At 53.3% G+C, this 15,188-nt stretch overlaps 1 protein-coding gene across 2 annotated transcripts in view; it reads right to left on the reverse strand.

Moving 5' to 3' along the window:
- TG (thyroglobulin) overlaps positions 1 to 15,188 on the reverse strand; it is a 224,048-nt gene that overhangs the window by 132,938 nt on the left and 75,922 nt on the right. For both annotated transcript variants that reach the window (XM_021088574.2, NM_001168418.2), the window contains 5 exon segments: positions 14,626 to 14,802; positions 13,224 to 13,335; positions 11,646 to 11,725; positions 10,503 to 10,646; positions 2,244 to 2,306 (listed from right to left, as the gene is read on the reverse strand). In XM_021088574.2, the coding sequence (XP_020944233.2) occupies positions 2,244 to 2,306; positions 10,503 to 10,646; positions 11,646 to 11,725; positions 13,224 to 13,335; positions 14,626 to 14,802 (576 nt within the window).

Raw genomic sequence — 15,188 nt, forward strand, 5'->3', positions numbered from 1 at the left:
CACTATGCCACAGCCACAGCAACTCTGGATCTGAGCCACGGCTGTGACCTACACCACAGCTCATGGCAATGCCGGATCCTTAACCCACTGAGCGAGGCCAGGGATCGAACCCACATCCTCCAGGATACAAGTCGGCCTCGCTTCTCCTGAGCCACCACGGGAAGTCCCCATGCTCACACTTTCTCTTAATTCCACCCGGGCACTCGAAGCACAGTTGGAATGTCAGCCCCCACTTCTCTCCTGCTTTCAGATCCCACTTGTAAAAATACCGGGACAACTCATTCCGCCTTCAAAACATCCACCCAGTTCCGCAGACTCTGTGTGTGTCTGAAGGGACACGTGCCACACCCCACTCCTTGAATTCTTCGGTTGGTAATTGAAGTCTCAGTAATACACATGTTAGCGGAAACAGCGCAGAAACGTTGTCAAACCACCCGAGGAGACTCAGGCGTTGATCGATTCCTATCTCCCAGCGTGCATTTGACATCTGATATACTATTTTTCGAAACTTTTCAACATTTAATGAAGATTCCATTTGGTCTCAGCACTGTGCTAAGCATTTGATCGTCACAGAAACCTCCAGAGATGGGTCCTATTTTCCCATTTATTAGAGGAAATTCAAACAATGCTGAGATCCGGAAGGAAAAATCACGTGACCGGTTTGCCCCATGGATCTGCCGGGAAGCCAGAGATGCACAAGATGCCACGGAAGACGGGGGCGGGAGGAACATAGGCGAGAAACGGGAAGCTCCACCAAGGACCTCTGCACAGCGTGGTGGGTAATAACACCAGGTTGCTGTTACCCCCCAGGCTCCTGGGAGCCAGATTTCCGGGTCCATAACAATGGAACACTCGCTCTTGCTTCAACCCCAAGTCTTGCTATTACTAGGTTTTGAGGATGAAGGGAGAAAACTGTTGGAGGGATGATAAAAGAGAGCTTTAAGTCCTCATCCGTCAAGGCGGGAACTGAGGAGTTATTTCCAAAATTGACAGATGGAGGAATAGCAGGAGTCACGTATTATTTAGAAAAATAGAGGCCAAGATGAGAGAAAAAAGAGCTAAAAGAGCAGAATGTGATGGCCCTGGGAGTGGGAAAGGCAGGCAGGTGCAGACGAGACAGAGAACCAGTTTGTTTAAAAAAAAAAGAAAGGAAGGAAAGAAAACACAAATCTTTGGGGACTATTTGATTTTCAATTGTTTGCGCATCATCTTGATAAAACTCAGAATCAGTGGCTTTGTTAGCGTCTCTCGGAGCCCCACCTCTGGCCCTGTAACCGGGCCATGATCCCGGCCTCACACTATCTCAGGAAGCGACACCAGGTCATACAGGCCTCAAGTCTTAGCCATGAAATCTTTAAGTGCTTAGATTCTGGATAGAACACTCTGGAAACACGTGCACATGCACCCATATTCCCGCCTCGAAGTTAGCCCTTTTAACTGAGTGAAGGAAGCGGCAACACAGCTGAGGACATGGGTACTTTCAGCCCAGCCTTGACTCTAAACGATTCTCTCCCACACGCACTTCGCCCAGTCCCTGCAGCCGGGACCTGATGACAGACGCCCAGCACCCTGCAGACATGATGTCACAGGACAGGAATGATGAGAGCCTCTCATTTCCTGACTAAGGGAGGCAGGAAAGGGACCTTCGGTGAGGCCCACGCAGGCCCGCCTGCGCCCCGCACTTCCTGCTGCTAGGGGACCAGACGGGGCGTGGGGTGGTGGGCACAGTGCCACGTGCAGGAGGGGGCGGCATCCTGAGCCTGGGTCATGCTGCTGGGCTCAGGGCCAGTGCCTGGCCCTAGATGTTGCCATGCCACCCTGGGTGGCTTGAGCCCCAACTCCTCTGCACACAGAAGAGCTGACTCTTTGACGTTGGGGCATCAACACCACTCTTCTTGACACGGTACCCCGGGGTTGTGCAGGTCGAGTCCTTGCACACATTAGTGACAAGGGGAAACACACCCCAGAAGGCAAACTGGGAGCAGTGGGCCCCTACCCACTGGGCTTCCGGCTGGCTGCAGGATTTGGCCGAATCTTTTAACTGTCATGAGCCAGTTTCCTCGTCCGTAAAACGGACGCGGGGCAGGTGTCCGGCCTCTCTGTGCGTGTGGTTGACTGAGAGGAGCGGGAGTTCATGAACGGAGGGGGTCGTGTGAACTATGAACTGTTAAACCAAAGCGAGGAGGAAGCCGAGAAAGACAGCTGGCCCGCTCAGCAGAGAGACAAGAAGACAATGAGCTTACCTTTCTCTGGGACGGGAGGCAGGGCCGCTGAAGGGCAAAAACTGGGAGCATCATTCTGAACAGCTGGAAAGAAGATAAAGGCAACCTTTTAGCTCCTCTTCAGCTTTTAGATCCTTGAGTCCTGCAGGCAGGGGTAGAGGTCTAACTCGGTGACAGCAAGATTGTACTTGGGAGGCAGACAGAGTTCACGTGGGGCCTGGCACCACCCCCGCATCCGACAGGATGGACTGAGCGATGCTGAAGGACATCCCAGCATCCCCGGGGCCTAAAGCAACCAAGGGACCAAGGGTCATCTCTCCGTGGAGCCACATGCTCGCTGCAGTTGGGGGGGGCGCTCTCCCTCTGTCACCTCCCTCAAGGCCAGGTGGAGGGTGGCTCCATCCAGCCCCCTGCCTCTCAGATGGGGCAGCAGGGGAAACAGAAGGCAGGGGACCTCGCTCCCGCTCTCAGAGCTTCACCTGTGAGTGACACACACTCTTTGTCATTTTCACAACATTTTCCAAAGCCGGGGGAAGAAGTGCACACCTACCATGTTGCAGAGACTTGACAGTCAAAGACATGATGTGAGCACAAGAAATGCCTACCACTGTCACTTAACTCAGTCTGCTGACTTAGGGGAGGCAAGTGGCCCCTCCAGGCCTTAGTTTCCACATCTATAAGGGGGCGGGGGGTACGATCTAGGTTGAGGATTGCGGTGAGTGTTACAGGAGAGAATGCAGGGCCAGGCACAGGGTTAGAGCTGCTAAATAGCAGCTGTGGAGGGCAGGTGGCATGGCAGGGAATGGAGCTGGGCACGGGGTGGGGAGGCATGGACCTGGGCTTGGTCTCCATATGCCCCTTAGAAGCAATGCAGAAGGACCTGTTATCTGGCTTCTTCTGCACCCAGTTTCATAGCCTGGTACACAAGGATGACGTGAGAATTAAATGAGAAACCCACTGGGTCACCCACTGGGTCACCATGAGTGCTAATTATCCCCAACCTCTTCCCTTACTGAGCAAACTAAAATCACCAAGCCTCAGCAGCCTCTTCTCCCAGTGGCCCAAACTAGGAGCGCTGCTGGATTTCCTCCCTCTCCGAGCTGCAGGGTAGTATGGCCGGGGTCAAGAGTGGGGCCCAGGGTCAAGGGTCAGTGACCCAGGGTGGGAATGGCTTGGCCAATTTCCTTTGTGTGACCTTGAGCAAGTTGCTTTACCTCCTTGTCTTCTGTTTCCTTATCTGCAGAATGGGGATTGTGAGGCTTAGACGAGCTGGCGTATGTAAAGCTTTGGGCACACAGTAAGTGCTCAATAAAGGCTGGCCATTAGTCCCACTTACTGTCGCCCATCATAGCGACTCACCCTTGCCTTTGAGTCTCGGCCTTGTCTGCCCACATGAAAAGCCTTGGGTCAGGGTCATACTCCATTCTGGCCCCAACATCCTGGCTCGGGTCCCCTCCCATTCCACCCCCTTGGCTGCCTTCTGTACTGTGGTCAGGTCTACCATGACCCAGCCTCCCCAGGTTCTTGAGGCCCCAGCTGCAGTGTGTGTTTCTTGCTTGGCTCCATCTCCCTAGAAGCACCTGCTCCCCACTCTAGGTCCCTGGTTTCCACTGGAATCCTGTGAACACACGCTGTGTGGGCCCCACCCTCAGAGTGTTGGATTCAGCATGTCTGGGCTGGGGCCTGAGAGCTGGCATTTCTAACAAGTTCTCCAGATGACCCTGCCCCTGCTGGTTGAGGGACTCATGCTGAGGGTCGCTGAACTCAGACCTCTCTCCATCGGCATTCTGTGAGCTCCTCACACAAAACTCACAGGGACCAAGAACCAGCTGCCACGCTCCATTGCTCCTGGTTGTCCAGCTTGTTGATTTGAATGTCCAGCTTTGCTTTCTCAGAGCAGGGACCCTGAGAGCTAGCACCGTCTTCAGAGAGCCAGTTGGTGAGTTTACAGCAAGGGCAGTCAGATGTCCAAACCCTTGGACCCAGTAACTTTGGGAAACTTATCTGGACATTCGAAGCAAGCTTGGTTTGCAAAGGAAACACATTTATACAACAGTAATGAAACGCTGGCGACTGTATAAACATCTAATGCTGTGAGAACGCCTAGGGGAGCGGCACATCCACTGGGAGAATTGCTATGTGCACGTCTCGGCTGCGTCTTTCTCATCTAGTTCTACTGCTGCAGCCTAACTTACTACTCTCCCCCTCCCCCATCAGTGTTTCCCAACAGGGCGCTGGCAGCCCTTTGGGTGGGACCATCTTCCCTGCACAGGAATAGCTGAGCCGCGACAGTTCTCAGCTTCCCTGGGCCCCGGGGGCACTGGAAACCTCCACACCCTCCATCCTGGGAGGAACTCGGTCCCTGGGGCCCCCTACAGAGAACTGTACTGCGCAGCCTCGAGCAAGTCGCTCAGCTAATTCACACTGTTAAGCAAATGCATGGCCCTCTTTCTGCTTCTTCCTGACTCCGCTCTCAGTGACATCAAGTTGGTAGCAGCTTGAAATGGGCCGTGGCCAGAGTATTTACACCATGGGAAACGGCAAAACCTCCACAAAAATACCATTCAGGGCCTCCCCCCAACCCTTGCCATCAGCAGCATCTCATTAGCGTTGTATAAATGTGTTTCCTTTGCAAACCGAGCTTGCTTTAAAGGTCCAGATAAATTTCCAGAAGGGAGCACATGTCTGCCAGCACAGCACGGAAAGACGGTAATGACAGACCCTACCTCATCAGGTTATTTGGGGACGGGGACCAGGTAAGACGTTGCCTGCAAAAGCCTGGGCTGGCCCTGGGGTCAGCTCTGTGCTAAGTCAGTGGCAGAGGCTATTGATGGGAGCTGAGTGACGATGAAGAACGGACTGCACAGCGAACCCTCCAGCGTGTGCTAGTTTCTATACGGGCTGCAGAGGCATCATCAGAAGAGGTGGTCACCTCCTTTCCAAGTTCTTCCCGTATCTAGAAGAGTGACGGGGTCCTAGCGCATCTGCTCAGCCCAAGAAGGGAGGAGCTGTGAGGCTCCGATTTTTTTTTAGAAGCCACATTTGACTTTGTAAACAAACCAAAGCCCCTGCCCGACTTGCAGGCCATGTGCAGCTGCAGGGTGAAGGCACCCAGCTCTCTTTGAGAGTAGAGGGTACCAGTGCCAGAGGCCCAGCCTTGCAGGAAGCCCTGAGCTGAGGCAGCAGGACCACAGAGAGCCCTCTTCCCCTCGAGCTCCCTGCCTGGCTGCTAAGATGCTTCCTCTCTGGGTCCTGCTGCCGGGAAGGAGCTGCGCACAGCCTCATTTGCATTCACAACTGCTCAGCCTGAGCCTCTCAGTTCTGTTCTCAGACCTGTGGAACTTGCTATCAGCTGCACACAGTCATCAGAAAGTGCACTGCAAGTTCCCCCTGGGTGCTCGGTGCTCTGAGTCTGTGCCTCTCTCCTGGCTCCGCGGAGACTCGACCTCTGCCTCTGCTCTGAGGACACAGCGCCCCTCCACCCACCCCCACCCCAGCCCCCGCCCCGGACCAGGGACATGTCAGGCTTGCTGCCCGAAGGTCTCCGGGGCCGGAGGCTGCCCCACCCATTATCCCTAAGCAGTGGCCGCGCACCTTCGCCCCTCTCTCCTTAATCTCTCGATTTTCCCCAGAGTGGCTTTGGCGTCTTCCCTTCCAGAACAGAATTCCTGTCCCCCTTTTGTGCTCCAGAGGCCCCATGGATCTTTCCACAGCAACACACGTCCCAGGTCGAGCAGTTCTCCCATGCAGGGGAAACTGAGCTTCCTGTGGGCAGGCCGGGGCCTCCCAGGCTCAGGGGCCCTAAGTGAAGATAGGGAGTGGGCTGGGAGCTGCTTCTGACCTCAGGACATGCTCGGGAAAAGTTCCTTCCTCCCACTCTGTCTCCCAGTCAGGCTAAGCCCTTTCTGGGGGCCCCTCTAGCCCTGTCGCTTCCGTGATGGCCGCGCAGTGGGAGCTCAGCACGCGCACAGCCCTTCCTCTCCCTTCCTCAGCGCGGTTCTTCAGAAACAGGACCTGTGTTGTGCTCCCAGCCTGGCGTCAAATCAGGGGTCCATGCGCATTGCTCAGTAAAGACGTCCACACACTAAATGACCAAGCCATGGACTAGCAGCAAGGGCCCGTCTTTTACACAAATTCTTTGCCAAGATCCCTGAGTACAAGTCCATGCCTCCGGTGCCAGTGCTGATGCAGAGGTTATCCGTCAAGGCTCAGGCCCAGAGGCCCCCCCCCGCCCCCACGCTGCCTCCCTTGGCCCTGCAGAGGCTCCTTCCTATGACCGTATGAGCATCTAATACAAAGATAAGGAGGGGGGCACGTAGCAACAGTGTCAGCTTGTGTGCTGGGATGGTTTTGTCTTCTACAGAGAACAGACTACAAGACGGGACAAAGGTTCCGAATCCAGCAGGTGAGTGCGTTTGGGCCCCGAATACATCATGAGTCCAAAGGTGGTTTTGTAGGGTCCATGGGACCCCGCCGGGAGGAAGGTCTGACTCATCGAACCAGTTTCCTCGAGTGAGATTCCTTTTCTCAGCCTGGGTCTTAGAAGGAGACCATCCATCAATCTTAGGACGTGTCTTGCCGCCCACTTGCAATGGAGATGGCTTAAGGGAGCAAGGCCGACCTGTGAGAGCCTGATTCTGCTGTAATGGGGACCCTGGGTTCCACCAGGTCACCTAAACCCTCGGAGAGCTAGCCCCCTCCTTCCACGTCTCTGAAATGGGAAATTCGGAGCCACTCACACCACGTGGTTCCCATAAGCAAGGGCATCTCGAGGTGTTTTCCACCGGGGGCCTGAGAGACTGAGGCCGTTTTGGCAGTTTTACATTTTTCTCCTTGCATGTCCAAACACTGAAAGCAGGCAGCGTGTGGTGTGCAAACCCGCCTGCTTAGCTAGCTCCATGACAGCGGACCAGGGGCCTGCAGCGGGTGGTCCCTGAAGCGTCACAGAGGCCCCGGAGGAGGTTTCCAGCAGCCGGCTTCCATCACTTGAAGCAGAATTCATTTCTGTTCCCATGTTCCCATAGCATTTTATGCATGAGACTGTTCTATAACTGAGCCTATGATGTGGCAATTAATCATCTATGCCCACCTCTTCCTCACTAGGATGTGAGCATCTAAGAAAAACGACGACGTCTTATTAAGCTCGCATTTCCCGGTGCCCAGCACAGCATATGACTCCGTATGGAAAAGTCTAATAACATTGCAAAACTTCTGGACTTGCGGAGTAAGCAAGCCAGTAAAGGATGGCTTATTCATGGACAGTCGGGAACTCCTCCTTAAGCTGTGAGAGCCTGGAGGCCAGGAGTCATGTCACATAACGGGGTAAGGCTCACACGGCTGTGTGTAGCCATATAATATGGCTCTATGGTTATGTGCACCCAGTTCTTTCTGTCAAGGTCCAAAGAGTCTGGCTCCAAATTCTGTCATTTACCCACTCTGTGACTTTGGGCAAGTGACTTAACCTCCCTGAACCTCTGTTTTCTCATCTGCCCATGGTTGTGAGAATATTTATAAGGTGCTTGGCATCCAGCCTGGTGCACATAAGAGCCCAGGGAATAGAGGCTGGATCTGTAAAACCAGAGACCCCCGGGGCATGGCTGATGCTCAGTCAGTGTCTGTTGAGTGCATTTTTAATGCCCTGCCCTGCAGTTCCCGGTCAGAACTCCTGAGTCCCCAGCCTGACCCTACAGGATACATGTTGGAAAAAGTGAATGGTTTGTGCAATGGGATAAAAAGAAACAGAACAGATGGAAAGAGTTGGGACAATCAGCACCTTGGGTTCCTGTCCTGCCAACTCCTGCCACGATGATGTAGTACCCTGGTCTGAGTCCCGTATTTCGGAACACATGAATTATTTCTTAGCTTCTTTCCACCCAACTTTTCCCTGAGCAAGATAAAGATGAAAAAATGACATTTTCCAGCCTTGAGGGGGTGAGGAGAAGGGAAGAGGTGTGGGAGGATGATGGGCAGGGTGGCACTAGGGGGGTGAGAGTTCAGTTCTGACGCCCTAAGTGCCCAGAGCTGGCACGGGTCTCCTGCAGGGACCACCATCCTAGGCAGGCGTTCGTCCCCAGCCCCTGGGGTTATTTAAAGCCTCCTCTATGTGGGACATGCCCCCTCCCCGATAACTAGAAACCCCAGAGGCCATTTCAGCATACAACCCTGATGCTTTTCTTCAAACAATTCAAGATGTTTTAAATAAAACAGAGATAATAAATAGAGTAAACTCAGATCAAATCAGGTGGACATCAGCCTGGTAACAATCAACTCCGAAAATCCCTGCCCTGAGGCTGCGGAACGTCTCAGGGATTTAGAAGGCTCCTGAAGGAGGGCCAAGGACCAGATTCCACCAAGGAGCCCCAGCCCCGGCCTCTCAGACCAGACATGGCTCTGGAACAGGAGCCAACCTAACCCTGGATTAATTTATTAGTTTACTAATCAGTTTTATTTTTTTGGTTTACTAGTCAATTGACTGTTTGTCAGTTGAGTTGAGCTGGGGGAAAGCCAGTCAGACAAGGTGTCTAGACATCTTCACATCCGGTCACTTATGGGATACAGGCGACCCGCCAGGAGGCAACTTGCAAAGGGGAAGAGTGACATTTGCAGTTGTCAGAGCTGAGTTTGCCACCTGACGAGGCTTCTCGCTGGCTCTGTGGTTTAGGTCAAATAACTTCCACTTTCTCCACCACACTCACCTCATCTTAAAATGAAGGAAACAATGTCTACTCCCCAGGGGCACTGAGTTACACTGTATAACCAGGTAGAAACCCTGGCCGGCCCGTGTGTAGACACACGGGGTGCAGACACAGGGGTGACGGCAGATTCTTCTCCTTCCTACTTTGGACAAAGCACTGCGTTGGGGGATGTGCCAACTGAGAATCAGCGTCACAGCCCTCTATGCTTCCTCTAGATCAGAGACCCCAAGACTCTTGTTTCAAGGACAAGGGCCAGGCCAAGGCCAGCCCCCATCCTATACTAAGGATTCTGAAACTATGGAGGAAGCCATTAACGGGAGAGGCTTGTGATGTTGAACCTCAGCTCAGCCTCTGGGACTCCTACCACGATGGCCTTTCAACTGTTCTGTGTCTGGACATCTGTGCCAATTTGCTTCCAGGACACCCAGTGAGGATGTCCCTGCAGTCACCTGCTGTTCCCCAAGTGTATCCACGCCCACAAACACCCAGCAGGTAAGCGCTGATAGAGCCACAATAAGTGCCCCCATGGGCGGGGGACCTAAGCAAGACGTGTGATTTTCCTAAAGACAACCCTATAGTAGGTGGCAGAGCTGGGAAGACGCTGCCAGCTCTTCACTTGAGTCCAGCAGCTTCTCCATCACCCTGTGTAGAACATTCATGCCTTCATTCTCCAGTTTCAAACCGAGCCCCTAAAACGTGCTGGGGTACAATCCCACATTGGACCAACGCTGCCTTGGCCCTGAAATCCTAACGCCATGGGCACCGTCAGATGCACACCAGTGATGTCCTTTCCCTCCCTGAGATCACCAGGTGCCATGTCCTGATTAAGCGACAAAACGAGAAACCTGGCTGGGTGCACATGTGCTGGTTTCCCCTGTCCAGGACCAGCACCCTAACTGCACTCTGCGGACCCTTCCCCTCCGCCCCCGTGCATTCAGTCCTGCGGGACTAGCCCTCAAGCTGCCCCCAGCCCCACACTTGGGCAGTGGTGGGACTCACAGCCCAAGCTGGGCCAGACTCTCTCCCTTAAGTTTCAAGCTTGAACACAGCCACCAAAACCCTCTGGAGCAGACTGATGGTGACAGTGGCAGCTGCAGAGACTGTCCATTCATTCCATGGAGCTGAGACCTAGCTGGTCATCTTTCCTTTGAGTCTACAAGCAGATTTGCAATAAATTCCTTTTGTCGGAGTTCCCGTCGTGGCTCAGTGGTTAACGAATCCGACCAGGAACCATGAGGTTGTGGGTTCGATCTCTGGCCTTGCTCAGCGGGTTAAGGATCTGGCGTTGCCGTGAGCTGTAGTGTAGTTTGCAGACACAGATCAGATCCCGTGTTGCTGTGGCTCAGGTGTAGGCCAGCAGCTGTAGCTCCAATTGGACCCCTAGCCTGGGAACCTCCATGTGCCACAGGAGCGGCCCTAGAAAAGGCAAAAAGACAAAAAAAAAAAAAAATTCCTTTTGTCTCTGTTGCTTGCACCCAACGAATCCTGACTAGTCTACTTCCCAGCCCAAAGACATCATCTTCATATGGAGGCGAGACCCAGTCACTAAAGACGCCCATGGAGCTGTTCGGAACAAGTCACTCACCAGGCTTCTGGTACCAGCCGAAGGGGTAGGTGCGGACCTCAGTGTCAGGAGAGCCACAGGCCAGCAGGCGCCAGCTTCCTCCGTTTTCCTCGCTGCACGTCTGAAGTCCCAGGCTGTTCAGAGTTAGGCACGTCACCTCTCCTCCTGGAGCAAAACGGGACCAGAACCAGGAAAATGATTCTGAGGGAAGATTCCAACTGAATGAGAGCAAGTCTGCAAACTCAGCCTTCAGCAGACATCTGGGGCGCACCACCACATTCCAGGGATGATCTTAGCCTGCGTGAGCTTCTGGTCTAGGAGCACGGGACGGGGCCGGCACATGCCTATCAACAAGCCACCAAGTTCCCAGGGCTGGGTCCGCATCAAACCACGTGGTCTTCACACAGCCCCGTGAGGAGGGCAGCAGGTGTACCCCTACTTACAGAGGAGGAAACCGAGCCTCAGAGAGATTACGCGACTTGTCCAGAACTACACATGTAGTAAGTGACAGAATCAAGTTTCAAATGCATTTCATAGGGATGGAGACCAAGTTCGCCCCATGGAGGGACCCGTCCCAGGTCTTGAAGGATGAGTGGCAGACAGCTAAGTGAGCCGTGGAAGGATGCCTACCTCGGTCAGGTGGAAGTGCTGTGTAGAGCTGACTGGGCGACGGTCCAGGAGCTGTGCCCAGCTATCAGGTGTCTTAGCCAGCACCCCTTCCGCACTGCTAAGACCCACTTACCATCTGCCAATGGGGATTACTCCTCCCACCCGCTGTGAGGACATGCCGAGGCTCAGATAAGGCCATGGATGTGAGCGTGTTTTCTATTTCATGTATTTATTTATGGTCTTTTTCCCTTTTCTAGGGCCGCTCCCACAGCATATGGAGGTTCCCAGGCTAGGGGTCTAATCAGAGGTGTAGCCATTGGCCTACACCAGAGCCACAGCAACTCAGGGTCCGAGTCACGTCTGCAACCTACACCACAGCTCACAGCAACGCTGGATCCTTAATCCACTGAGCAAGGCCAGCGATGGAACCCGAAACCTCATGGTTCCTACTCGGATTCATTAACCACTGAGCCATGACGGGAACTCTGTGAGCGTGTTTTCCAGACTGCCAAGTGCTGAAGGGAGGCCAGAGGAAGATGCTATTGCCATTATTACCTTTCAGCTGGGAAACGTTCAGAAAGCCAAAGCCGGTGCAGCACGGGTCCACGTCACACAGCCGTTCACACTCGAAGAAGCTGGCGGAAAAGGAGAGAGAGCAGGCCTGCAGGCACGCCCTGGACAGGGCCATTGGCAGGTGACTGCCGGCATTCTTCCTGGGGGCCTGCTTTCTGCATGAGGACGCTTCCCGGCGTTCAGACGCACAAGCTCTGCTCCCACAGCCCCGTCCCAGGCTCAGGGTCGGGCAGATCCCTATTGCCAAGCCTCCTCCTCTCCCGCCTCCCATCGGCGTGAGATCTCAGGACAGACTATCCCATATCATCCTCTCATCTGCATTTTCTAAAGCAGACCTGAAATGCCAGCAACACGACATCGCTTCATAAAGCAACAACGCTTCTTAGGTCGATAGTTCACAGATCAGTGACCCTCAAATTCTAACATCAGCAGGCGGAGCTTAGTTAAAATTCAGATTCCTGAGCCCTCTGGAGATGCGGATTCAGTAGGACCCAGGAATGCAGTCTGTTAAAAGTCTTCCTGTGGAGCTCCCGTCCTGGTGCAGTAAAAACGAATCCGACTAGGAACCATGAGGTTGCAGGTTCAATCCCTGGCCTCACTCAGTGGGTTAGGGATCTGGTGTTGCCGTGAGCTGTGGTGTAGGTCACAGACACAGCTCGAATCTGGCATTGCTGTGGCTGTGGTATAGGCCGGTGGCAACAGCTCCAATTAGACCCCAGCCGGGGAACCTCCATGTGCTGTGGGTGCAGCCCTCAAAACACAAAAGACAAAAAAAAAAAAAAAACAACTCCTCCTGTGATTCTGATGGGTGAGATCCACAGACGTGGGAAGAAGCATTACCTTTAATGAAAATAACTACATTACAGCTAACTAACGAAATCAGTAACAAAATACATTTAAAAATAATAAACAAATTAAAAGTCCTTATATACCTGTGGCCCTACTGAAAGGTCTACTCACTCTGCAGATTCTGAATACAGCACAAGGAAACTCCACTGATCAAGTTTATAACAACTCTTAGAGTTCCCGCTGTGGCTCAGCAGGTTAAGAACCTCATGTAGGGTTCATAAGGATGCTGGTTTCTCTCAGTGGGTTAAGGATCCAGTGTTGCTGCAAGCTATGGCGTAGGTTGCAGGCATGGCCCTGATCCGGTGTGGCTGTGGCTGTGGTGTAGGCCGGCCGCTGCAGCTCTGATTCGACCCCTAGCCTGGGAACCTCCGTATGCCACAGGTGAGCCCACAAAAGGACAGGGAAAAGAAAAGTCTACAGCAAAGCTTGGTCATTTTTATTAATTGATAAAACATGGGTCAGTGCTTCCCTTTTGCCCCAGCTAACAGGAGGTTCAAGGCTAAATGCCGCGCTGACTCTTGGAAACTGACCTGCGTCACGGTGTTAGGATACAGTCAAGTCATCATTACCTTTTCACCCTCTGCTTTGGGTTTTACAGTTTCTGATGCTTGTACCTTTAGCTGATAGCCTGTCCCCGTGTTTACGAAAACAGAAGGGTCTTCATCATACGTGCTGGCCGTGGGCCAGGGGCGAGCAGAGGGAGCAGCTTACCCACTGGAAATGGCCTTGTCGGCCATGGGCACTTTGTGTCTAATGGAAAGGCCGGTGAGCTTCTGGAACGGCAGCCGGGTGTAAAAGTTCTTCACTCTGTCCTGCAGCACAACTGCAAGGAGGAGGAGAGTGGTTACAGAATTTAGGGAAGATGAGTTGTAGCCACAAAAATAGGGGGACGGAGGTCCACGACCGCACGGAAAGCTTCCAATTAAAGACGGCGTCTTACACCCACGTGCTCACACTCCACTCCCGTCCCCGACCTCGCTGAAATAATAGTAAAGGGATTTGTACGAAGGCCTGACTCACAGGGGAAAACAGAACGGGAGAGGGGATATGGCGACGCAAGTTCGGAAACTTGAAAAAAACACAGAGGAGTAAAAGTTGATCTCACAGACCCGAGAAAGCTGATGTCTCAAGCCTTCTGTGGGCAGAACCAAGAAGCAGCCCTGTACACCTTCTGGAACCCCCCAGAGGACTAAGTATCAGCAGCTTGGGACGAAAGTGAGCTGAAAGAGAATGGGCTGGAAATCTTTTGAAGGAGCAATTAGGTCTCCAGGTGCCCCCTTTTTTCCCCCACAGCCAACAACTGCCCCCTGCCTCCCAGAGAAGCCTGGGGTCTCTTGGGGGCACCAGGCTGAGTTGCAATGGTGGGACCACGGACTGAAACCTGAGGATTTTTTTCCAGTCAGTCTATAAAGTAACTACTGGGATGTCTTCATTCTCCAACCCTATTTGGCATCCAAACCATGAGCAGCCAGGCTCATGCCCCCAGGCCGGATATTACGAGATTCCTCTAGAGGAAGAAGGGCCTAGATCCACAGACATGAGGGATTTCCCAAAGGGTGGCCCAACTGGATCATCCTACAGGGAAACCTGAAGTCAACGTGCTCCCACCCCACACTCAGGGCTTCTGGATCAGCTTCTGGATCAGCTTCTGGGTTCCTCTATTCCATTTGAATGAAAAATCAAAGGACACCAAGTGCCTGAGAAGGGCCTCCAGCAGAGAAGATAGAACAGTAAACAGAAAATCACAACATCGTGGAAGAAACGGAGATTGCGTCGGGTGAAGCCCCGCCCCCAAATAATGTCATTAATATTCTCGGAAGCAAAATCCACCTCCATCTCGTTGAAGCCACAGCTGTTGGGATTTTCTGTAGAGTGTGGCCAACTGGAATTCTAACTGCTGCATGCGTTAAACATGAGTTCCGTGAGCTGTGGGATCCCAGAGTGAGATTATTCTCTACAGGCAATTTGATGCATTTCTAAAAGCCTTTGCATCTCTACCAGAAGCGTGGGTAGCTTTATATTTAAAAGGAGAAGCAGCGATGTGGATATTTCTGGACCCACAGAGCCAGCAGCCCACCAAATATGCCGCTTGGGCCGATCCCAGCAAGCTCACCTCTCCTCTGGAAGAGGGCATTCGGCCTGCGGGGCAGGATCCGTCTGCAGCCCCTGGGACTGGCCTCCATGACGTCGTCACACACCTGGGCCTCTGGGTAGAGGGTACAGGTCAAGTACAAGGGTGAGCTGTCTGTTATCTCTGCCAGCTGACAGAAAGAGGGCTCCTGGACACAGCCTGCAGGCAAGAGAGCGGTTGGGCTTTAGTCCTCGAGAGGCCGGCAGGGGAGAGTTTACCTCTTCAGGAGCTCCTGGAAAGAGCTCTGTAGGGATTGGTCCTAGAGGGCAGAGGCCCAGGTCAGTCAAAGTTGTCCAGTCTGGAAGGTCCAAGAAAAAACCTCAGGGTTCTGCTGGCGGGGGAGCAGGCTGTGCATGAAACAGAGAGTCCGTGTGGCTCTGGATAAAGGCAGAGTCCAAGGGGCAAGGGGTGAGCTGTAAACCCAGCAATATGGCAGGAGAGAGGTTGAAATTCCACTGGCTCTGCCCAGGACCATCTCAGAGGCCATCAGGCTCTCAGACCACAGGCTATAAACCTTGGTGATTTACAAACCTTGGTTTAAACCT

Source organism: Sus scrofa, chromosome 4, assembly GCF_054392235.1.
Source record: "Sus scrofa isolate SSC_HxYL_T2T_F1_AM1 chromosome 4, Sscrofa_HxYL_maternal_Yorkshire_Landrace_v2.0, whole genome shotgun sequence".
NCBI classification, from domain to species: domain Eukaryota; kingdom Metazoa; phylum Chordata; class Mammalia; order Artiodactyla; family Suidae; genus Sus; species Sus scrofa.